This window comes from Esox lucius, chromosome 11 (genome assembly GCF_011004845.1).
Source record: "Esox lucius isolate fEsoLuc1 chromosome 11, fEsoLuc1.pri, whole genome shotgun sequence".
In the NCBI taxonomy this organism is placed as follows: Eukaryota; Metazoa; Chordata; class Actinopteri; order Esociformes; family Esocidae; genus Esox; species Esox lucius.
The window spans coordinates 15,731,572-15,757,149 of NC_047579.1; the positions used below are offsets into that span (position 1 = coordinate 15,731,572).

General features: G+C 41.6%; 1 protein-coding gene and 2 long non-coding RNA genes across 7 annotated transcripts in view; 1 reads left to right on the forward strand and 2 right to left on the reverse strand.

Moving 5' to 3' along the window:
* LOC105012855 (brain-specific angiogenesis inhibitor 1-associated protein 2) overlaps positions 1-25,578 on the forward strand; it is a 102,872-nt gene that overhangs the window by 62,834 nt on the left and 14,460 nt on the right. For all 5 annotated transcript variants that reach the window (XM_013135752.4, XM_029123357.2, XM_020051122.3 and 2 more), the window contains exons 6-7: positions 12,195-12,332; positions 25,111-25,263. In XM_013135752.4, coding sequence (XP_012991206.4) covers positions 12,195-12,332; positions 25,111-25,263 — 291 coding nt within the window. The remainder of the gene's footprint in view (positions 1-12,194; positions 12,333-25,110; positions 25,264-25,578) is intronic.
* Positions 1,791-4,764, reverse strand: LOC117595217. Its single transcript, XR_004576409.1, has 3 exons — positions 4,654-4,764; positions 3,245-3,298; positions 1,791-2,165 (listed from the first exon to the last, which is right to left on the reverse strand). It is a non-coding gene; the product is annotated as an uncharacterized LOC117595217 (long non-coding RNA).
* LOC117595218 lies at positions 4,768-10,086 on the reverse strand. The gene is made up of 3 exons (XR_004576410.1): positions 6,457-10,086; positions 5,529-5,691; positions 4,768-4,844 (listed from the first exon to the last, which is right to left on the reverse strand). It is a non-coding gene; the product is annotated as an uncharacterized LOC117595218 (long non-coding RNA).

A 25,578-nucleotide genomic window follows, 5' to 3' on the forward strand; every position in this document is an offset into this window, starting at 1 on the left:
GAGTGGAGAACAGGAGGGCTTCTTAAAGAAAAACGAACATGCCTGTGAGAGACGGAATTCTTACTGGTTGGTAGGTGATCAAATACTTATGTCATGCAATAAAATGCAAATTAATTAATTAAAATCTTACAATGTGATTTTCTGGATTTTTGTTGAAGTGTACCCTATGATAAAAATGACAGACCTCTACATGCTTTGTAAGCAGGACAACCTGCACAATCGGCAGTGTATCAAATACTTTCTCCCCACTGTACATTGGGCATATACCACAACCATCATGCATGGTTGATTACAAGAACATTGACAATATCCAAAGTCTTACATTATATAAACAGCTCTAGTTCCAGTATATTTAATGATTGAAATGAAATAAAAAAGCACCTCTTCAGTGTTCTCGGTCTCTGTAGTAACGGACATTTCTTGGACATGGATTTGCTATGAAGAGAAAGAAGACATTTAAAATCATTAGCCCAATAGTATTATAATATCAAACTAGACTCAAACGGTTTAACTAAACGGTTTAACACAGGCAATATTTCACAAACCCCAGAGATGCATTAATGCTCTATTAAATTGGTTACCAAACACAATGAGGGCAGTAAAAAGCAATGTGACGTCATACCCATGGTATACAGTCTCACAAACCAGGTAGGTGGAATCATGAATACCTATTGGCTGATAGCCAATATATATGGGACCGTATACCATGGCTATGATATCACTTTAATTCTCTAATTGCATTGGGAACTATTTCAGTAGAGCAACAAGGCCCAGCAGAGGTTTATGGTGTATTGCCAAACATATTCCATGAAGCATTGTGCCTAAAAACAGCTCTTAGTTTTGGTATATTGGGCATATACCACACCCCTCATGCCTGGTTGATTACATGAACATGACAATATCCAAAGTCTTACATTATATAAACAGCTCTAGTTCCAGTATATTTAATGATTGAAATGAAATAAAAAAAGCACCTCTTCAGTGTTCTCGGTCTCTGTAGTAACGGACATTTCTTGGACATGATTTGCTATGAAGAGAAAGAAGACATTTAAAATCATTAGCCCAATAGTATTATAATATCAAACTAGACTCAAACGGTTTAACTAATCACAAACACTAGAACGTCTCCATAAGACATTACGTCCTCCTACACCAGTATTAGATCATAAACACACACACACTCCATAAAAATTGAAAACAGTTCAAAGTGGAATTAAACAGTCTCCATATGGCATGCTGTCCTCGTACACCAGTATAAGATCATATACACACACACACACTCCTCAACACATGTAAACCGTTCATACTGAACATTTATGTTTGAAAAGTTCCCTTTAAGGCATGGCATCCACATATAGAAGCACAGAGAAACAAATCCACGTCACCATTAAAAACCATGAAGAATATTAATAATAGGAAGCACTCAAATATTTTGATGTCAGCACATCTGGCAAGGGTAAGTTACTGAATTGCCTTTCCAATTTAAGATCTTACTCAAAGATTTCAATTGTCTAAGCCAGGTGGTTTGTATATTGGATGCTGATTGTCCGACTGCCGTGATACGTTGGAGGCAATAAATCGGGGGGAGGGGGGTGTTATATGACCAATATACCTCGGCTAAAAGCGGTTCTTAGGCACGATCAAACACAGAGTGCCAGGACACAGGCAATATTTCACAAACCCCAGAGATGCATTAATGCTCTATTAAATTGGTTACCAAACACAATGAGGGCAGTAAAAAGCAATGTGACGTCATACCCATGGTATACAGTCTCACAAAACCAGGTAGGTGGAATCATGAATACCTATTGGCTGATAGCCAATATATATGGGACCGTATACCATGGCTATGATATCACTTTAATTCTCTAATTGCATTGGGAACTATTTCAGTAGAGCAACAAGGCCCAGCAGAGGTTTATGGTGTATTGCCAACATATTCCATGAAGCATTGTGCCTAAAAACAGCTCTTAGTTTTGGTATATTGGGCATATACCACACCCCTCATGCCTGGTTGATTACATGAACATTGACAATATCCAAAGTCTTACATTATATAAACAGCTCTAGTTCCAGTATATTTAATGATTGAAATGAAATAAAAAAAGCACCTCTTCAGTGTTCTCGGTCTCTGTAGTAACGGACATTTCTTGGACATGGATTTGCTATGAAGAGAAAGAAGACATTTAAAATCATTAGCCCAATAGTATTATAATATCAAACTAGACTCAAACGGTTTAACTAATCACAAACACTAGAACGTCTCCATAAGACATTACGTCCTCCTACACCAGTATTAGATCATAAACACACACACACTCCATAAAAATTGAAAACAGTTCAAAGTGGAATTAAACAGTCTCCATATGGCATGCTGTCCTCGTACACCAGTATAAGATCATATACACACACACACACTCCTCAACACATGTAAACCGTTCATACTGAACATTTATGTTTGAAAGTTCCCTTTAAGGCATGGCATCCACATATAGAAGCACAGAGAAACAAATCCACGTCACCATTAAAACCATGAAGAATATTAATAATAGGAAGCACTCAAATATTTTGATGTCAGCACATCTGGCAAGGGTAAGTTACTGAATTGCCTTTCCAATTTAAGATCTTACTCAAAGATTTCAATTGTCTAAGCCAGGTGGTTTGTATATTGGATGCTGATTGTCCGACTGCCGTGATACGTGGAGGCAATAAATCGGGGGGAGGGGGGTGTTATATGACCAATATACCTCGGCTAAAAGCGGTTCTTAGGCACGATCAAACACAGAGTGCCAGGACACAGGCAATATTTCACAAACCCCAGAGATGCATTAATGCTCTATTAAATTGGTTACCAAACACAATGAGGGCAGTAAAAAGCAATGTGACGTCATACCCATGGTATACAGTCTCACAAACCAGGTAGGTGGAATCATGAATACCTATTGGCTGATAGCCAATATATATGGGACCGTATACCATGGCTATGATATCACTTTAATTCTCTAATTGCATTGGGAACTATTTCAGTAGAGCAACAAGGCCCAGCAAAGGTTTATGGTGTATTGCCAACATATTCCATGAAGCATTGTGCCTAAAAACAGCTCTTAGTTTTGGTATATTGGGCATATACCACACCCCTCATGCCTGGTTGATTACATGAACATTGACAATATCCAAAGTCTTACATTATATAAACAGCTCTAGTTCCAGTATATTTAATGATTGAAATGAAATAAAAAAGCACCTCTTCAGTGTTCTCGGTCTCTGTAGTAACGGACATTTCTTGGACATGGATTTGCTATGAAGAGAAAGAAGACATTTAAAATCATTAGCCCAATAGTATTATAATATCAAACTAGACTCAAACGGTTTAACTAATCACAAACACTAGAACGTCTCCATAAGACATTACGTCCTCCTACACCAGTATTAGATCATAAACACACACACACTCCATAAAAATTGAAAACAGTTCAAAGTGGAATTAAACAGTCTCCATATGGCATGCTGTCCTCGTACACCAGTATAAGATCATATACACACACACACACTCCTCAACACATGTAAACCGTTCATACTGAACATTTATGTTTGAAAGTTCCCTTTAAGGCATGGCATCCACATATAGAAGCACAGAGAAACAAATCCACGTCACCATTAAAACCATGAAGAATATTAATAATAGGAAGCACTCAAATATTTTGATGTCAGCACATCTGGCAAGGGTAAGTTACTGAATTGCCTTTCCAATTTAAGATCTTACTCAAAGATTTCAATTGTCTAAGCCAGGTGGTTTGTATATTGGATGCTGATTGTCCGACTGCCGTGATACGTGGAGGCAATAAATCGGGGGGAGGGGGGTGTTATATGACCAATATACCTCGGCTAAAAGCGGTTCTTAGGCACGATCAAACACAGAGTGCCAGGACACAGGAAATATTTCACAAACCCCAGAGATGCATTAATGCTCTATTAAATTGGTTACCAAACACAATGAGGGCAGTAAAAAGCAATGTGACGTCATACCCATGGTATACAGTCTCACAAAGCAGGTAGGTGGAATCATGAATACCTATTGGCTGATAGCCATGGTATACGGTCCCATATATATTGGCTATGATATCACTTTAATTCTCTAATTGCATTGGGAACTATTTCAGTAGAGCAACAAGGCCCAGCAGAGGTTTATGGTGTATTGCCAACATATTCCATGAAGCATTGTGCCTAAAAACAGCTCTTAGTTTTGGTATATTGGGCATATAACCACACCCCTCATGCCTGGTTGATTACATGAACATTGACAATATCCAAAGTATTTAATGATTTAGATGTTAGGGCACCGGGTAATTGTATCACACAGTACACCTAAATGGATGCATCGTAATTCGTAATATTCCTCCACTAATTTCTTGAAGTGTTTCCCTTAAATTTTTTTACTCGTCTGTTTATACAACAAAGAGTTGTCAGTTTGTTTTTTTTCAACTTGTTTTGAAAGGAATTAATTTGTATGTTGTGCAAATCTAATGGCAAAGACTACAATTACATTTTCATTCCAGGTTGTTACACAAAATGTATATGTCCAAGAGTTTTGTATACTTAGTGTTGGCAAGCCACTGTATCTTAGATTATGCTTCAAAGAACATTAGAATTTACCTTATTTCGCCACGGCCAGTCCGAGTCACCATAATCATAGGAAATTTCCTCTCCAGGTTTTATGTCGGACGTTGCAAATAAACAGAGATGGGGCTTCCCTCCAACTGTTAGCCTTTTTCATTTTGCTGTTCGGATTGATATGGTCATCGTTGACAAATCTGGCAAGTGATTCAGTGTTTGCTGCATCAATACTAGACAAATAGAAAAATATTTCTTAGGCTTTTTGCTAAACCAACTATTCTATTAGCCTACATTATCACTGTACAAATATACACTTTCCAGTGATAAATGCTGTCATGTTCACAATTAAATATACCAAAAGACTGCATTTTAAACCTATATTTTAGATGCAAGTAATTTATGTTTGCAGCCAATACAACTACAGATATTATGTCACTCCTCCAGTGCCCGCCCTATTCAGACATCTGGATAACTACCCTGCTAAAATCATGCACATGCAAAACCTTCTTGCAATCTCCGGAGGTTGAACCCCCATGGGGAGAACCAAATTAAACATTATTACTTTGACAATAATTAATGGGAGCTTTGAATGACTACCAAACAATCTACCAGTATATGCAGGGCAATTAAAATGTCACTGTGCAAACATTTTTGAACAGACATGCCTCTTTAACAACACTAGCTTTGGTTCCAATCCAAGTTCAGTGCAGATTTCCATAATCCAGGGTGGTGAATCTGATTACATAATATAGTTTTTTGGCAACGCCCCCCCAATGTTTGGCATGGGGCTACCTCTATAGCTTTCGACAATCATTGCCCATGCCACTTTAATAGTACCAAAAATTATAGGTATGTAGTTCTTGCTTCAGAAAGTTAAGACTTTCATAATGTTACAAAGTCAGAACCAGACTTACCACCACAGTTTCCCATTGAAACTTAGGTCAAACATGAAAACATTAAGGGCATCACTGTATTGTATTCTTCTTCTTTTGCTCTCATCAAATGTAATAAAGTCCCCTCTGTATTCCAGCAGGAAGTCTCCTTTTCCAAAGTAGCTATTGCTGAATACTCCATGACCTACACAGGAGAAAAAAGTAGTTAACATTCATTCATATACTATATTCTACTGTGCTCTACTGTTGATGTCTATGACTAGCATAGGTGTGTTATGATCTGGAACAAATGTGTGTTAGCACGGTGCTCCTATTTCTTCACCAGTTTGTATTAGAACGAGGACAAGGACATAATGACCAGCATATACTGTGAAAAAGGCTGTGTTTCCATATTAATGCCCATGGTTTTGGAACAGGATGTCCAACAAGCTCACATAGGTGTGATGGTCAGGTGTCCACATACTTTTGGCTATATAGTGCATGTGGACTGGATTTTGTGAATTTGGCTAGTTCAGCCACAACCATTGATTACAGGTGAATTTAATTGAGCACACAGCTATGAAATCTCCATTTACAGTTCATCAGTATCCCACCCTGCTAAAGGGTGCTAATACCAATCAACTTTCAGTGCTGTTTTAGTGAAGCTGAAATGTCTAGGAGAAAACACAGCAGAGCCATGTTTTTAATGCCATATTGCCCAGCCCTACCTCACTGTGCCAAAAATAGAGCGTGTTTGACATTTCAGATAACTATTTTGAGATTACCCAAATATAAACTGTTCTTGTTGAAATGTAAATGTCAATAAACAGGTTTTTAGAACACAATTTTATCCCTGCATTTTAATGCAGAATCCTGTGTTACCGAGACCTCTGCCCCCTATACATTTCAGTGTTTTGTTCAGATGTAGTAAGCATGGTCATAAGTCAAAATGAAAGACTGTAAAACTCACCTTTGAAGGGGTTAATGAACTTCTTTAGAAAACCAACTTTGTCCAGTGAATTGGAAATATAATATAGTGCATCTTGTTCAGGATTTCTGCCCCTTCCTCCTCTCCTTTCTTTGAGGCTCATTGTTGTTTATATGTTCCTAATCAATGAAAAGCAAATGCTACCATTAATTATGGATTCAAAAACATATACATTCAAAACATATAAACAAGAGAATATTAGAGATATGACCAATCAACATCACATACAATGCTTAGGCTGCCACCGTTTAAACTACATTTACAAAATACCCAACCTCACATGGCTAACAAATAAAAAAAAATAAAAAACACACCATACTAGACAGTCAGCCAGAATTGCTAACGTTACAGCACTCTCCATTCTGACCGGAAGATGTTGCAAACTCGTATGGCTCAAGTAAAAAGATCCTGTCAGAATTCTGTGCCTCAGTGTATGCATGCCTCCTATTCTAATCTTGCAGAATTGATGACGTGCTGCCGCAAAATGCAAGTTGGGTTTATCAGAGTTACTTGAATCGTGAGAGCCCTAATTTCATATTGAATAAACGTATTCATGTTATCAATCAACGGGATTAACCTCCAAAAAGATGAATACGTAGACGCTAAATATTTTAACCATAGTCACTGTATGATGCTGGTTAGCTGCATAATTGCATAATGCAAAGCACCAATCTGCTCGCGTATATGTTATTGTACTTGCTGCGTTATGAGGGGTGGATAATGCATTTAACAGGCCTAGGGAAGCTACTGATATGACTTTCAAAGTCACTTAATGCCTGAACAGTGCCTCAAAATAACACCCATAGGCAAATGATCATTACCACAACAATGCTTTCTGTTGTCGAGCGCTGATATTAAAGACCTATTCACCAATATTGCAGTGTCATGGATAGATCACCTAATGTTTGTCAAGGGTTATGATAATGTAAGTCTTCCTTAAGTTATCCCACATTTAATTTAATAGTTGCTATTACTACAATATATTAATGTACGTATCAAATGTATTATTTTATTTCCTTTTGCTGAAATGCCTGCATAAACACAAATACTTTGGGATTGCAATAGTTAACTTAAGGTCCATAAACTTACACTGCATTAAATATATTAGAACCCCGACATTCAGACTTATAGACGTATTTATAGGCATTCAGACATATTCAACTATGTAAATCTGTCTTAAGTTCACATTCCTAGCAGTATCATACAAGCAAAAAAGGATACAAAATATCCTCTTTAAACAGCAAATCTCATAATAGATTTATAGCTTATTTATATCATGTTAAACTCATGCGCTACACTGTACTGGATGCATAATAGTTTTTAGCCTCAAAATCATAATACCTTTCTTAACAAAACAAAGTAAATTATTTTTACTATATACATAACCATTTGAAAGGGAAATGTGGAGATTAAATGGAAATTACTTAATTCTAGTCTAATTGAAGCATTAAATGTAACATTTTCATCCTTAGTAATGCCAAGATCTGATGTCTCCCATGGTAGGTTCATCTCTTTTTCTCTACTTCTGATCACCAGCTTTCAAATTCAAAACAATTTTAACAATATGTTGACCTGGGACCTCAAACTTACTGCCCAGATAGAAAACATTACTTAGCTAATCATAGTCCAAACTAGTAATCACTAGAAGTGTGAAACTGGTCTAGTATATAAACTAGTCATATTTTAATGCAATGTGTCATGAGACAGGCATCACAAAAATGTTACACCTTTTATTTTTCTAAATTTCAGACAATAGTATAAAACAAAAATTGCAAGATTTAAAGCGAGCAAAAAGATAAACCCTCATGATGTACTGACATTGAGAGCACCCGATGTTCACAAATTCATGAAACTATTAGCATTTCTTTCAAACAAAAACTGCACAAGCTTGTGAAAACACAAAACAAGTGAAAGACCTTATGTATTGCATAACATACCTTAACAAGGGTCTCTAAATCAGCTCCAGAGCAACTGTCCTGGTTGTTGTCATTCCAACCCCATGTATATGCAGCCACATTCAGTTACTAACCGTATAAATATTTCTTCACTTGTGAAATACAAAGTCTAAATATTTCTTCACTTATGAAATACCAAGTCAATCATCTGACCAAATGTGCTGCGTTTACATCACAACCCAACATACAGGGTTATTTGAACCCAACTGTAATAGTGAACTATGAGTGATGAAAGACAGTTCTCCAACTCAATATCAATTGTGGCTTTAGTATGGGGCTACTCAGCCACAACAGGTAGACCTATCAATGTACTTGCCACTCGTTCCCCTTGTTCTTACTATTAGACCGCACAGGACCCCCGCAGTTGAGCAACAACGCCTGAATGCCTTTTTAACATGTGTTAAAAAGGCCTTCACTATTTAACACAGAGTCAAACTTACCCAGCCACTATGCCTAAATAAAATTACAAAATACATCGGCCAAGTGTTTTGACAATACACTATATTCATATTATATTACTATTACTCACCTATTTGGGTGAATGAGGGATACATCAGTCAAATTATCAGATCATGACAAGAGGAACACTTGTCATTCCTCAAACACGGCCAAACACAAAGCCATGTATTGGCTTTTTATACAGTTTCTAAACAACACTAAAAGCGAAATCATTTTGAGAGAAGAAACTGCTGGCACTTCAGAGCCCATTGAATGTCCATCATTACATTCGCTAACGTTAGCTTGAAACAATTACTTAACTTACCGCTAACAAGCAGACGACAACAATTAACTCACGTTTCGGACAGAAATACGATATTAACAAATGTTTTAAGCACATGCAAAAAAAAAAAAAAATTAGCCAGACTACAAAAACACTCAGGACTGACTATAAAACTGCGAGACACTCCAACAATAACATCAACGCAAGTTTAATCTCAGTAGTATTAACCCATTAGCCTGCTTGAACAACAGAACAGGAGAAGTACAGTACATAATTACCAAGCTACAAGTACTATAGCAGTCATTACTCTACCCTGTTCACGTTTGTGTTTAAACTGCACATTTTATATATTTTAGCTATAAAATTGTAAACTAAATAATACATTTGATCAATTGTGTGAATAGAAAAATTACTTACCTATTTAGTAGTGAAGATAACCATTAGAAAAGTCCTCTTCGCGTCGCGGTTTCTTTCAGGTGATGTCTTCTGAGGTAAAATAAACTTCAGCATAACTTGGCGGGGTTTCACTAGCTATAGGCTCGCGACATAGAAAGTTGATAGTTTGCCGCCAGAATGCGGTGACTCACAGCCGCAACCGCGAATCAACGATCGTCCCCGTTATTGACAGAAGCAGTAGCCAATCGGTGATCAGACATGCATACAACCCATGAGCCAATGAAAAAAAATCGTATCAAGCTGCACTACCAACAACCAGACATAGGGGGAGTATGGGCTGTGTGTGATACACAACAAAACCAGGTCTTTATGGTATATTAGGACATGAGTTAAAAAAGCAGGACATAGTTAATAACAATGAAATAAGTACTTCTACAGTGCCCGACTTATGGGGACATTGAAAATGTCCTCATAAACCAAAATGTCCTCATAGTGCTGGTGAGATTTCAGGTCAAATGTCCCCCTATACCATATAAACAAGAACACAAACACACACACAGAGACACACAAACACACACACAAACACACACACACAGACACACAAACACACACACAGAGACACACAAACACACACACAGAGACACACAAACACAAACACACACACAGAGACACACAAACACACACACAGAGACACACAAACACACACACAGAGACACACAAACACACACACAGAGACACACAAACACACACACAGCCCTACCATAATGAGCTGTCTCAACCCTGGCATTTGATGGACAGCTGTGGAGATGGACTCAGATGGCCCGGGTGGCTCCCTGTTCCCCTTCCTGTTGACAAACCCTCCCAGCGGGCGCTCCATCTGTCAGAGGCTTGACACACCCCAAACCTTCAACTACAGCTGAACATCTTAGGCCAAGACGTCTCTTCTGCGCCTCCGAGTTATAATTGTCGTTTCTTCTCCAGCAGTTTTTTTTTTTTTTTGGCGCGTGATTAAAATTGCTGATTGAATTATGATTCCTCTGAGAAAATGATTATTCCTCTGAATGAATTATTATTCCTCTGAATAAATGATGCCGCGCGCTTCTTCTAAACGAAGCCACGCAGGGAGTCGGGGGTCATTTGGGTGGATGACAGGACGGACGAGACGCACCGGGGCGTGAATTGACATGAATAGACGTCCTGAACCTGACTGGTTTACATGGGACCTTGGAGGAGTTGGGGAGGTGGGGCCCGAGGGGGTGCGTTCAGTAAGGGGGTGGGGGGGTTCAGTGAAACATTTGCCTTCATAAATGCATTGTCGCGTGAAGCTACATGAAATATTGTGTTAAATGACAGGTTACTCAGGTTGGGTTTACACATCTTTTTTGGCCAGACAGCTGATCTGACTTTTCTGGATTAGATTTGGACTGCCCTGTGTGAATGTAGACGTTTGAAAAATGTATGCATCAATATAAATGAGGAAATAAGCCAGTCTAAATAAATGTTAGTGAAACAGACTTGCTCAACGATAATGAATAGAGGTTTTGCATAGCCTGAGCTGGTGCCAAAAGCTTTCTCTCCCATTTAAAAGGGATGCCCAATATAGTTGTGAGATTTGGGAAGCCATATCAAACATCATATTCTAGCCAAGTCGAAAAGCTGTTGTTCCCATGTTTCGAGTAGGAAGAAATTATTTTATTTGATCCCAATTCATTTTGTTGCCTAACTTATCTCTCTGCATGGTTGTATACATTTCTCTCATAATGTCTCTCAAATTTGAATACAACTAGTCATAATATTTGTCCTAACGCCAATCACTTCCTGTTTTCTCTACTTGGCTATGCGCACATTTCACCACTTAAATAACTCTAGCATCCAGACAGCGCCACACTGAACCCATTCAGTGACATTTAGTTGCTAGGCTATCATTAGGCCCATTATACGTATTGACTCAAATATTATGACTCATAATACCCATGAAACCTTGCGGCAAAACTGGAAAATCATCCCTTTCGGTTCTTACCATTCACATCTTCCATAGGGGATTTAGATCCAATTCAAAGAAGGTGTGTGTTTCGTGTCGGCTTTCACCACCTCACCATTTGGAATACCATATATTCAAAATGGATTTATAGATTCAAATATACATTCAAATATTTGAATCTATAAAACAAGTTGACTTATCAAAGCTGCCTAAATATAAGCCAAGGGATTTTTTTGTAGAGCTGATTGAAGCAAATATTTCGGCAAACATCACCTTGTCCTGCAGAGATTTATACGGTTGTCCAAACACCGATCCGGGGTTAAACTCGGTGAAACGCAGACCTTGTTTAAAGCGTTTTTTGCATTTTTATTTCTAACAGTAGAAATGAATGGGGAAATCCAAAAAGAGCTAGCATACATTTTGCCGCTAGGCTTCACCGTGATTATGACGCATCGACTACTTTGGTTATTGATCTGGTGCACTGATCCACGAACCCCCACGCACAGCCGCAGGCGCTGCTCAGTCGCGCACGTGCGCGGACACGACCGATACGGCATGGCCCCCGGGGTTGAACTGTCCATGTGCAACTCCCCAGGGGCGGCTGAGTCCCCGTGGCTGCGTGTGGTTTGCTCGATCTGAACGGCGTGCTCTCTCCCGCCCCCCGCAGGCTGCTCTGAAGAAGTACCAGCTGGAGCACAAGACCAAGGGAGACAGCCTGGAGAAGTGTCAGGCCGAGCTCAAGAAGCTCCGCCGGAAGAGCCAGGGCAGCAAGAACCCGTCCAAGTACGGAGAGAAAGAGATGCAGGTGAGTCGTCATCTTCAGAGGACACATGCGCGCCCGTACACACACACAGCTTAATTAACCTGTTGAGAACCTCAATTGGTATTGTTTGCACAGCATTTCTTTGTTAGCTTGTTTTTTTTGAGGGTCTGGCATTTTGTCAACACTGCAATCAGGTCCTCTCTCCCAGGGGGGCGCTGAAACGACTTCGGGAACGGCTCCGGTAGCGGTAGCCGGTCCGGGGCTCCAGCTGGGTCATTAGCGAGGTGTTGTTGAGTCTCCCGCGGTGAGCCGAGGCCTGCCGGACTGTCAGGGTGGTTCGTTTTGGAGCGGAGCCTCACCGCGGATCGATACTGTATCTGGAGCTCACAGCCTTAAGCTGTTCAGAGACACGGGGCGCCTGACTGGTTGCTAGAGGGAACAACTCTGCTGTCTGGCCCCCCCGATTCCCCCAGTCCTCAGAGGCTAGAGGTTGTGGCCTTTCCTCTTCTGACCGGGACTGTCTGGAAGTGTTAGATTGAGACTCTCTGTGTCATTCTGTCTGTCGCCCGGCCAGAAAAGGGATGTATTAAACACCAGTCTAACAATGATTTGTCTTGGGCCCCATCAATTTGCATTTTCATACTGACAAGCCATTATTTTTTTCTAACCAGCATTATTTTTTATTTCGTATATTTCTTATTAGGGAAAGATACATAAAAAAAAAAGAATCACCAAGGAGCCAATACATGATCATACAAAAACATGTTCATTTCCTGGTTGTGAGGTTCTGGTTCACTTTGGACTTACACCCAATGCCCAGGTTGTGCCTTAAACCTACACAAGCCGACATGTCCAGGGGCTACTGGCTATGTTTGTGAATATCGTATATTTCTTAAAAACGTTCCTTGGACATTTTTCATCTTCATTAGCTTAGAGGCAGTGGTGAAATAAAGACGATGTGGCAAATACTGCCCTGGGCCTAATGGCTAACCTTGTTAATTATTAGCTTGTTATTATAATAACGATCCTCTGAAGACTAGGGTAACTGCCGTCCCCACCCAGCCTCGTCGTTAAGCCTGGGCGTCACAGACTCTCAAATTGACCCAAAACAATTATAATAAATAATTAGCCCCAGATCTATTCATCTATAATTCCGATCACACATTATAACAGTGTAGACGTGTAGGCCACATTTTCCTCATGTACATTCAAAACCCTGTCCTTTCTGTCCCGGGGGTAATGTATTGTGATCCTAGAAACACTTCTGGATATAATTACATTTGGTTGCCTGAAGCACAAAGAGTTTACAATAGCTTCCAAAAGACAAAACACAGCAGAGTGTAAATTCTTCAAAGAGACGCTCAATGAGACGGCTGGGACTACATGAAACTTTTACCGGCATTTAGAAAGAAAACATTAAAAAGGTAAGCAAAGTGTAAGTGACGCTAGCAAAGCCATCTACCTAATGTTTGCAATCTGCCTCTGTACCAAAACTCTTCAGAAATCTCTTCCCCCTTTACCCAAAGAGATTAAGCGAGTATTACTATGTAACATTATATACTGTGTTTCAGCGCTTGACAGCTTTTGTTTATGACGAGCCAAAGCTATGTAGCTAATGATGAATATAAAGTTAGGTTACATCAACGTTAACCAACGTCAGCTGCATACCTCTCATGACTTAATAAAGTTAAACACTGCATTACTGAAAGAGACGTGAAAGCAGAGACAGAGAGTGGGGACTGAGTAATGCGCCTCCACTTCTATGAAAAAAATAAATTACTTATTAAATCATCTGCTTTGCCTGGCCATAAGCACACATCACTACTTTAGGTAAGACAATTAATGGTCTGGTCTTGGTCCGGTCTCACCCTGCCTTGGTCTTGTTCTGGTCTTGACCCGTCTCACCCTGCCTTGGTCTTGACCCGGGCTCACCCTGCCTTGGTCTTGACCCGGGCTCACCCTGCCTTGGTCTTGGTCTGGTCTTGACCCGGGCCAACCCTGCCTTGGTCTTGGTCTGGTCTTGACCCGGGCTCACCCTGCCTTGGTCTTGGTCTGGTCTTGACCCAGGCTCACCCTGCCTTGGTCTTGGTCTGGTCTTGACCCGGCTCATCCTGCCTTGGTCTTGGTCCAGGGGGTGGCAACAAAATGAACATTCACACCCCAAACAGTACACTATCAAATACAGTGATGGAAAAAAGTATTTGATGTTTTGCAGAGGGGTCGAATACTTATTTCACTCATTTATTATATATATATTTTTAAATTCTGTCTCTCACTATTCAAATAAACCTACCATAAAAATTATAGACTGATCATTTCTTTGTCAGTGGGCAAACTTACAAAATCAGCAGGGGATCAAATCATTTTTTCCCTCACTGTACTATACAAAATGTACATTCAAACGCCACAGGGAGTACACAACCAAATACTATACAAAATGAACATTCACACCCCACAGGGAGTACTTTACTGAATCCTCTCTCCCTCCTTTCTCCTCTCCTCTCTCTCCCATCTTCTGACTCACTCACGTAATATGACGCTCGCCCTGACAGGGACGACAGTGTAACGTGGAAAGGCTTGGAGGAACAAATGGAACACGGATTGTTTGGAATGACTTGTTTCAACACGGCCTGTATAACATTCATGCAGTTCCCCCATGGGGGCAGTTGATTGTGAACGTGGAGTTCTCCCACTCGCGCTGCAGACGGACGGTTGGTGTGACGTTCCCCTGAACCATGCGGTGACGAAACGGCAGCGCCTGGTCCGTTTATATTGTCTACGTCATAGCCGTAAAGTGAGCAGTTAAAGTACTGCTTTCGGTGTAAAACGAACATTGACAAAAATTTCAACCGATGTGTTTGTAATGGCTTGTGTGACATGCAGGTTGTTCCCTCATATTTTCAAGTGTCAGAAAAGCAAATGATGTCTGAGTGCAGTCTGCTGGATGAAGAAATGAACTGCTATCCCACTCCTTTTATGAATGAATCTCTCCTGCTCTCTCTTATTTAATTCTCTCTGGCCGTCTCTCTGTCTCTGGCCGTCTCTCTGTCTCTGGCTGTCCTTTCTCTGTCCTGGTCGTCAGCACTCGACTGTTTTACCTTTTCATTGCATGTGACACACACACACACACACACTACTTGCCCTGTGATTATGTTAATGATGCTGCTCATCCCGTTATGGGGTTGAGTGGTGTCAAACAAGGCCGGGTGCAGCTGGAAGGTCCTTTAGGAAGACACAGTGTGCTAAAAGCTGAGAGGAAGCATCTCAAGACCCAGCAACTATGGGCTACATGTTGGTTTTCAAATTATCCAATTTCTGTAGCAGGGATATTATTGTATATAAGTGTTCTGCAAACACACACAATACACAGGCTGGCATGCACACATTTCCAAATGAGTTCAATCCCAGTTCCTCTGAGAAGGTGTGGGGAACACTAGATCCCGTGCCTTGTAGCCACTCCAGCCTCACAGAATGCTGACACCACAGGAAGTGCCTGGTGCTTACCTCAGCAGGTCTCCCGTTCACAAGCAGGAAATGAGCGCCCCCCCCTTCCCCCTCCCATGGCGAAGGAAGAAAAGAAACCAAGTGCTTTGTTGTTTGACACCGACTGTAGCATCGGGACTGGAAACACCCGCACTCCCGCCAAGTCCAACCACTGAAGGCTGCATGACTGTACGCAGAGAGGACGCTACAGACCACTGTTCCACCAGTCAACGGTGCTCAGGTTTCTAAATGAAATGTTGCTCTGATGCATTTCAGTGTGTTGTAGTCATCAGTTGAGTCATCGCAGGGTCTCGCAAAGTCCTTACTGGCACCCAAACAGCTGCGTACATTATCTGAGTTCAGGAATTAATAAACTGAAACAGGACAGACTTGTATTTTCTTTATCAATGTTTTTTTGTGCCCATAACTCCTGCCCCTCCACTGAAAGGCCAAAATGTAACTGGTGTTCATCCTCTCCTACAGTGGGGAGAACAAGTATTTGATACACTGCCGTTTTTGCAGGTTTTCCCACTTACAAAGCATGTAGAAGTCTGGAATTTTTATCATAGGAACTCTCAAATGTGAGTGACAGAATCTAAAACAGAAAATCACATTATGATTTTTAAGTACAAACCTGATTCCAAAAAAGTTGGGACACTGTACAATTGTGAATAAAAACAGAATGCAATGATGTGGAAGTTTCAAATTTCTATATTTTATTCAGAATACAACATAGATGACATATCAAATGTTTAAACTGAGAAAATTCATCACTTTAAGGGAATTTAAAATTTCATGGCATCAACACATCTCAAAAAAGTTGGGACAAGGCCATGTTCACCACTGTGTGGCATCCCCTCTTCTTTTTATAACAGACTGTAAACGTCTGGGGACTGAGGAGACAAGTTGCTCAAGTTTATGACTAGGAATGTTGTCCCATTCTTGTCTAATACAGGCTTCTAGTTGCTCAACTGTCTTAGGTCTTCTTTGTCGCACCTTCCTCTTTATGACGCGCCAAATGTTTTCTATGGGTGAAAGATCTGGACTGCAGGCTGGCCATTTCAGTACCCGGATCCTTCTTCTATGCAGCCATGACATTGTAATTGATGCAGTATGTGGTCTGGCATTGTCATGTTGGAAAATGCAAGGTCTTCCCTGAAAGAGACGACGTCTGGATGGGAGCATATGTTGTTCTAGAACTTGGATATAACTGTCAGCATTGATGGTGCCTTTCCAGATGTGTAGGCTGCCCATGCCACACGCACTCATGCATCCCCATACCATCAGAGATGCAGGCTTCTGAACTGAGCGCTGTTTAGATATGGCTTCTTTTTTGACCTATAGCATGGCATGGTGGATTGTGTTCACCGACAGTGTTTTCTGGAAGGATTCCTGAGCCTATGTTGTGATTTCCATTACAGTATCATTCCTGTATGTGATGCAGTGCCGTCTGAGGGCCCGAAGATCACGGGCATCCAGTATGGTTTTCCGGCCTTGACCCTTACGCACAGAGATTGTTCTAGATTCTCTGAATATTTGGGTGATATTATGCACTGTATATGATGATGATAACTTCAAACTCTAAGAAATTTTTCTCTGAGAAACTCCTTTCTAAAATTGCTCTACTATTTTTCGCCGCAGCATTGGGGGAATTGGTGATCCTCTGCCCATCTTGACTTCTGAGAGACACTGCCACTCTGAGAGGCTCTTTTTATACCCAATCATGTTGCCAATTGACAAAATAAGTTGCAAATTGGTCCTCCAGCTGTTCCTTATCTGTACATTTAACTTTTCTGGCCTCTTATTGCTACCTGTCCCAACTTTTTTGGAATGTGTAGCTCTCATGAAATCCAAAATGAGCCAATATTTGGCATGACATTACAAAATGTCTCACTTTCAACATTCAATATGTTATCTATATTCTATTGTGAATTAAATATAAGTTTATGAGATTCGTAAATTATTCCATTCCTTTTTTACTCACGATTTGTACAGTGTCGCAACTTTTTTGGAATCGGGTTTGTAATTAATTTGCTTTTAATTGCATGACATAAGTATTTGATACATCAGAAAATCAGAACTTAATATTTGGTACAGAAACCTTTGTTTGCAATTACAGAGATCATGTTTCCTGTAGTTCTTGACCAGGATTGCTCACACTGCAGAAGGGATTTTTGCCCACTCCTCCATACAGACCTCTAGATCCTTCAGGTTTCCGGGCTGTCGCTGGGCAATACAGACTTTCAGCTCCCTCCAAAGATTTTCTATTGGGTTCAGGTCTGGAGATTGGATAGGCTACTCCAGGACCTTGAGATGCTTCTTACGGAGCCACTCCTTAGTAGTCCTGGCTGTGTGTTTCGGGTCGTTGTCATGCTGGAAGACTCAGCCATGACCCATCTTAAATGCTCTTACTGAGGGAAAGAGGTTGTTGCCCAAGATCTCGCAATACATGGCCCCATCCATCCTCCCCTCAATACAGTGCAGTCGTCCTTTCCCCTTTGCAGAAAAGCATCCCCAAAGAATGATGTTTCCACCTCCATGCTTCACGATTGGGATGGTGTTCTTGGGGTTGTACTCCTCCTTCCTCCAAACACGGCAAGTGGAGTTTAGACCAAACAGCTCTCTGGTCTTGGCCATTGTGGAGAGGTTGGAGTCTGTTTGATTGAGTGTGTGGACAGGTGTCTTTTATAGAGGTAACGTTCAAACAGGTGCAGTTAATACAGGTAATGAGTGGAGAACAGGAGGGCTTCTTAAAGAAAAACTAACAGGTATGTTAGAGCCGGAATTCTTACTGGTTGGTAGGTGATAAAATTCTTATGTCATGCAATAAAATGCAAATTAATTATAAAAAAATCATACAATGTGATTTTCTGGATTTCTTTTACATTCCGTCTCTCACAGTTGAAGTGTACCTATGATAAAATGTACAGACTTCTACATGCTTTGTAAGTAGGAAAACCTGTAAAATCGGCAGGGTATTAAATACTTGTTCTCTCCAATGTAAACAGGGATTTAGATGGTGAGTGTGCTGGCAGGCAGAAGCGAACAGCCGAAGTGTTATGCAATGATAATGGAGTGGCTGTGTTTAACATTAATCGTCAAATTATTTTCGGGTGTGTAAAAAAAATATATATATCTGGTTGAACATCTCGCAACTAAATAGGTCAATTGTCAACAGGTCAGTAACATGATTGGGTATAAAAAGATCATCCTAGAGAGGGTGAGTCTTTCAGAAGTTAAGATGGGGAGGGGTTCACCACTCTGACAGACTGTGCAGGCACAAAGTGCAGCAATGTATGAATAAAATTTCTCAACGTGAAACTGGAAAGAGTTTGGGTATCTAATATACATAATATCCTTAAAAGATCTCTGGCTCTCAGGCGGCGCTGCATTAAATGCAGACACAATTCTGTAGTGGAGATCACTGCATGGGCACAGCAACACTTCCGAAAACCTTTGTGGGCACATTACATTGTGGCATCCACAAATGCAAGTTAAAACTCTACCATGCAAAGAAGAAACCATGCATAGACAAGATGCAGTACCACTGCCGCCTCTCTGGGCCTGAGCTCATTTTAAGATGGCGTGAGGTGAAGTGGAAAACAGTCCTGAAAATAGTCTGACAAATCAAAATTTTAAATACATTTTGGATATCATGGACACCTAGTCCTCCAGGCTAAAGAAGAGAGGCACCATCTGGCTTCTTATCAGTGCACAGTTCAAAAGCCAGCATCCATGATGGTATGGGGGTGCATTAGTGCACATGGCATGGGTGACTTGCACATCTGTGAAGGCGCCATTGATGCTGAACAATATATACAGGTTTTGCTTATTTCAGCAAACCACATTATGCACGCATTACAACAGTATGGCTCCATAGTAAAAGAGTCTGTGTGCTGAACTGACCTGCCTGCAGTCCAGGCCTGTCACCCATTGAAAACATTTGGCGCATTATGAAACAAAAAATACGAGTTGAATGTAGTGTACCAACCCTGTTATACCTGTTGTTGGTTTGGATATTAGCTAATGTATGGAACTAGTTTGGAGAACCGTGGAGTTTTGACTAATTTATTTAACAGTGCAGAAGTATACCAACACCACATCTCTGCACACATAGAGCTTAGTGGCGTAGTGGTTAAAGAGAGTCTGTCACAGAGGACCCCAGTTCGAATCCAACGAGGGCAACAACATTTATCCCTTCTAATTGTGTGCCGACCAAAATGGGCTTGCCTGGATCCTTTTCTTGTTTTTTAGGAATGTCTGTTAGAAGTGAATATTGTTATCTTTTACCCAGATAATGTTATATTCATGTGACCAAACCTCCCCCCAACAAATTTGGATCTCCAACTAACAGTTAGTGTTTTTTTCCCATATTTTTCTTGGTTCTTGGCTGAATAGTTTTATTTGTATTTTCATGACCGATACTACACCCACAGCCGTCTGTTGTTGTGCTACACCCACAACGTTCCAACACAGAGAAATTGCTTGTTAACATACTCAATGAAAACAGGTTGAAGGACAACTATTTTCTTAAAATGGTATTCATTTTGAAGGTTTTATACGGTTTCGTTGCCATCTTGAAAACACTTGAAGGTTTCCTTAAATCACGTCTGGCAGTGATGGCACCAGCTGTCTTGTCTTTTCACATGGTTCCCCATTTGTCTAACATTACGGCAGTGACTTCCCTATAGTCCCTACCTTACGGCAGTGACCTCCCTATAGTTCCTACCTTACGGCAGTGACCTCCCTATAGTCCCTACCTTATGGCAGTGATCTCCCTATAGTCCATACCTTACGGCAGTGACCTCCCTATAGTCCCTACCTTATGGCAGTGACCTCCCTATAGTCCCTACCTTATGGCAGTGACCTCCCTATAATCCCTACCTTATGGCAGTGACCTCCCTATAGTCCCTACCTTATGGCAGTGACCTCCCTATAGTCCCTACCTTACGTAAATTATTTCCCTATAGTACCTTCATTATGGTATTGATTTCCCTATTGTTTAAAATTGCCTTAGTGGTTTTCCTATTGTCTTACAATATGGGACCAATTTTCTTAGTGTCTTACAACATGATAGTGATTTCCCTAATCCAACATTATGGTATAGATGTCCCTCTCGTAGTCTCAGCTGCTCTGACATTGTAGTGTAACATCATGGTAGAGATCTCCCTATAGTGTGACATCATGGTAAAGATCGCCCTATAGTGTAACATCATGGTAGAGATCGCCCTATAGTGTAACATCATGGTAGAGATCGCCCTATAGTGTAACATCATGGTAGAGATCTCTCTATAGTGTAACATTATGGTAGAGATCTCCCTATAGTGTAACATTATGGTAGAGATCTCCTTATAGTGTAACATTATGGTAGAGATCTCTCTATAGTGTAACATTATGGTAGAGATCTCCCTATAGTGTAACATCATTGTAGAGATCTCCCTATAGTGTAACATTATGGTGGAGATCTCCCCGTAGTCTAATATTATGGTAGAGATCTCCCCGTAGTCTAATATTATGGTAAAGATCTCCCTATAGTGTAATATTATGGTAGAGATCTCCCTATAGTGTAATATTATGGTAGAGATCTCCCTATAGTGTAATATTATGGTAGAGATCTCCCTATAGTGTAACATCATTGTAGAGATCTCCCTATAGTGTAACATTATGGTGGAGATCTCCCCGTAGTCTAATATTATGGTAGAGATCTCCCTGTAGTCTAACATTATGGTAGAGATCTCCCTATAGTGTAACATTATGGTAGAGATCTCCCTATAGTCTAACATCATGGTAGAGATCTCCCTATAGTGTAACATTATGGTAGAGATCTCCCTATAGTGTAATATTATGGTAGAGATCTCCCTATAGTCTAACATCATGGTAGAGATCTCCCTATAGTCTAACATATGGTAGAGATCTCCCTATAGTCTAACATCATGGTAGAGATCTCCCTATAGTGTAACATTATGGTGGAGATCTCCCTATAGTGTAACATTATGGTGGAGATCTCCCTATAGTGTAATATTATGGTAGAGATCTCCCCGTAGTCTAATATTATGGTAGAGATCTCCCTATAGTCTAATATTATGGTGGAGATCTCCCTATAGTGTAATATTATGGTGGAGATCTCCCTATAGTGTAATATTATGGTGGAGATCTCCCTATAGTCTAATATTATGGTGGAGATCTCCCTATAGTCTAATATTATGGTGGAGATCTCCCTATAGTCTAACATTATGGTGGAGATCTCCCTATAGTTTAACATTATGGTGGAGATCTCCCTATAGTCTAATATTATGGTGGAGATCTCCCTATAGTCTAACATTATGGTGGAGATCTCCCTATAGTCTAACATTATGGTGGAGATCTCCCTATAGTCTAATATTATGGTGGAGATCTCCCTATAGTCTAACATTATGGTGGAGATCTCCCCGTAGTCTAATAGTATGGTAGCTGTGTCCCTATAGCGTAGAATTCTGTCAATAATGTCCCTGTAGTGTAACAATCTGCTAGTGATTTGCCTATTGTCAGATTTTATGGCAATGATTTCCCTAGTTTAAAATTATTTCAATGATTTGCCTAGTTTAAAATTATTTCAATGATTTCCCTAGTTTAAAATTATTTCAATGATTTGCCTAGTTTAAAATTATTTCAATGATTTCCCTAGTTTAAAATTATTTCAATGATTTCCCTAGTTCAACATTATGGCAGTTATTTCCCTATTGTCTGCGATTTTGGTTATGATTTTTTACCGCTTCAGCCCTTTTGAGAGCTGCCTGGCAGGCACTAATGGAAGGGATAGACTGGTTCTACTGCTGAGATTAGCTACGCAATGGCTTCACAGAGTGGCTTAGAGGATGGTACTTCAGTGTGACATTTAGATCCTGGATGGCAGGGGGGGGGCTTTTTCACTCAGTCGTTGGGTTGGGGTATACAGGGCAGTAGAGGGTTTTGTAGGAATAGACCATGTGGTGTTGAACTTCAAATAGGAGCCAAGCATTGAGCCGTCAGATTTGTGCTTTTCATCCCATACTTACACCCTCATTAATGGGGTTCTTTCAAGTTTCTGTGTGTGTGTGTGTGTGTGTGTATGTATGAGAGTGAGTGAATATCCCTGAAATAAGAGTAAAGCAAGGCCAGTTGGACTCATACCTCTGTCGAGCCTCTGTAGTATTACCACAGGAAACAAAGAGAGGTGATCAATTCAATAAAACAGGAGAGTTGAACCTTCTTGACCTCGGCACAGTCCTGTTCTGTGCTGGTTTGTTGGACTGTCCGGTCATCACATACGTCTTATTGTGTCACAGCGCTGTGCTCTGCTCTGTTTCGAGAGACACTAGCAGCGTTGTAAAGCACTGGGAAAATAAGTGAAAAGCAATTTAATTTAAAAGTACTCCATTTGTTCACGGAGAGATGACTGAGGAGAAGGTCGCGCTACTTTCCCGGTGCTCTGCGAAACCCACACAAGCGAGCGCTCTGAGACGCGCCCGCACACTTCGAAAGGGCTTTAGATTCGGCAAATCAAATTTACATTCTGATGGGATTCAAACGGCTTAAAGGTTATGTGCACTGATTCTCAAGGAGACAAATGGCTCCTTCTTATCCACCCGGCGGGCCTGCCAACGGGCTGCGCCTCACTAGCCTTGAAGCCGTCTTACCCGGGCCTGCGCTCTAAGGGCCGCGTACTGTCGGCCCGTGTACCTGGCCCAGGTGTCGGCTCCGCTCAGCGGCACTGGTAATGGAAGCCGAATGGTAATGGAAGTGACAGGCCTGCCTTTTTAACGTGGCTCCTCCCCCAACGCCTTCTCACCCGCTGCGGTATTTGGTCTGTCGGGAAGAGAGGGTTGGTCACACCATCGGCCTCACAGGTTTGACCGGTCCGGTTGCGGGGGACATTGACCGGTCCGGTTGCGGTTGCGGGGGACATTGACCGGTCCGGTTGCGGTTGCGGGGGACATTGACCGGTCCGGTTGCGGTTGCGGGGGACATTGACCGGTCCAGTTGCGGGGGACATTGATGTCCGGACAGATTCCAAAGCAGCAGTGTCAGGTTTCGGCATCCCTCATGGAGCTCAAAGTGCTCCTCTCTGTGAGTGACCAGTGGGACCACCCTTGTCTGTTAATCCAGGGAGGAGAGGGAGGCTCTGGTGAACTCTGGAATCGTCACCTTTTAGATTGTTCAGCACATGAAATGGCAACAAAACCTCTTCTTAGGTTCCATCTGCCCCTTTTGGAAAAAGCATTGCAGCGTGCGTGTCGATCAGTAAGGCGCTTAATCCACTGACAGTCTCATCCAGCTAAATGGTTGCAATTTTGTTCGGTTTCATCAGGCTCGTCAGAATTGGAATTCCAGTGAGCAGGAGTCTTCTGTGAGTTAGTGGGGGAGCAAGCAGCGCCCCCAGGTGGTTAACGTGTGTAACTGGTCTGTCTCAACTCCAGACCAGAGCCCCTTGTTTCCGTTTCAGACTTCCATTAAGTCTCATTTCTTTCCTTTCACCCTCATCAGGTGGCTGAGGACGCTAAGTGAGGTCAGGGTGTTGTGATTGACTTGGTGTGGTAGTCAGGTCAGGGTGTTGTGATTGACTTGGTGTGGTAGTCAGGTCAGGGTGTTGTGATTGACTTGGTGTGGTAGTCAGGTCAGGGTGTTGTGATTGACTTGGTGTGGTAGTCAGGTCAGGGTGTTGTGATTGACTTGGTGTGGTAGTCAGGTCAGGGTGTTGTGATTGACTTGGTGTGGTAGTCAGGTCAGGGTGTTGTGATTGACTTGGTTTGGTACCTGGGTGGTGTGAATGTGGAATGAGGCAGAGGCGACAGGGGATGGTGTGCAAGAGGGACTGCAGGAAGTGAGAGAAAAACAAGGAGTGAGACCGGGAGAGACGGGAGCGAGATAGATGGAGAGGGAATGGCTATGGAGACTGAATCAGCCATTGATTGTCTCCGGCAGAGAGAGAGGCATGAGAGGGCTCATTATATTTCTCATTCACTGCACATGGCTATCACACAAGAGAAACACAATGGTGGGGAGACTCTCTTTCATGAAAGTGGAAGTGTGTGCGTGCGTGCAAGTTGTAATAATCATGTGAGAACGAGATAATAAAAAAGAATTATGGAAATAAAGACAAGGACGTGGTGAACTAGCAATAGTCTGAACATTAATAAATGATACAGAGCGGTAGCAGCAGTCATGAGGTGTGCGTTAATAAATGATACAGAGCCGTAGCAGCAGTCATGAGGTGTGCATGTGGCGAGTGTGTGTGACTCCGTGTGTGTTCAGATGGGGTTCCTCATGCAGTCCCAGCGGTGAATCCTTCAACTCTCTGTCTCTACTGTGTCTCCTCTAGTTCGTGGAGACCATCAGCAGCAAGCAGAGTGAGCTGGACACCTTCATAGCGGAGGGCTACAAGACGGCCCTGTCCGAGGAGCGCCGGCGGTACTGCTTCCTGGTGGACCGACAGTGCGCCGTGGCCAAGAACAGCAGCGCTTACCACGGCAAGGTAAGGCCCGCCAACGGGGAACCCCTAGGACTACGTTAGGACGGTTGAAACAAACCGTCCGTGTCATGGGGGCCTAATACACCTAACCTGGTGGGGAAAGGGTTAAAACGGCGTGAGGTACCAATAAGGTCATTTGGTTTTGATGCATGTGAAGGTTCTTGTCAACACGAGCACCTCCCATGGGGACGTTACCAGACAGAAAGCGTTGGGGGTTTGGTAACTTGCACCCTTAATGACGCAATCGGTTCTGCTGAAAAGTGTCAATTTTGAATGAATGCCGGTCCTTTGAACAGCCCCACCCCCCACCCCCCGCCT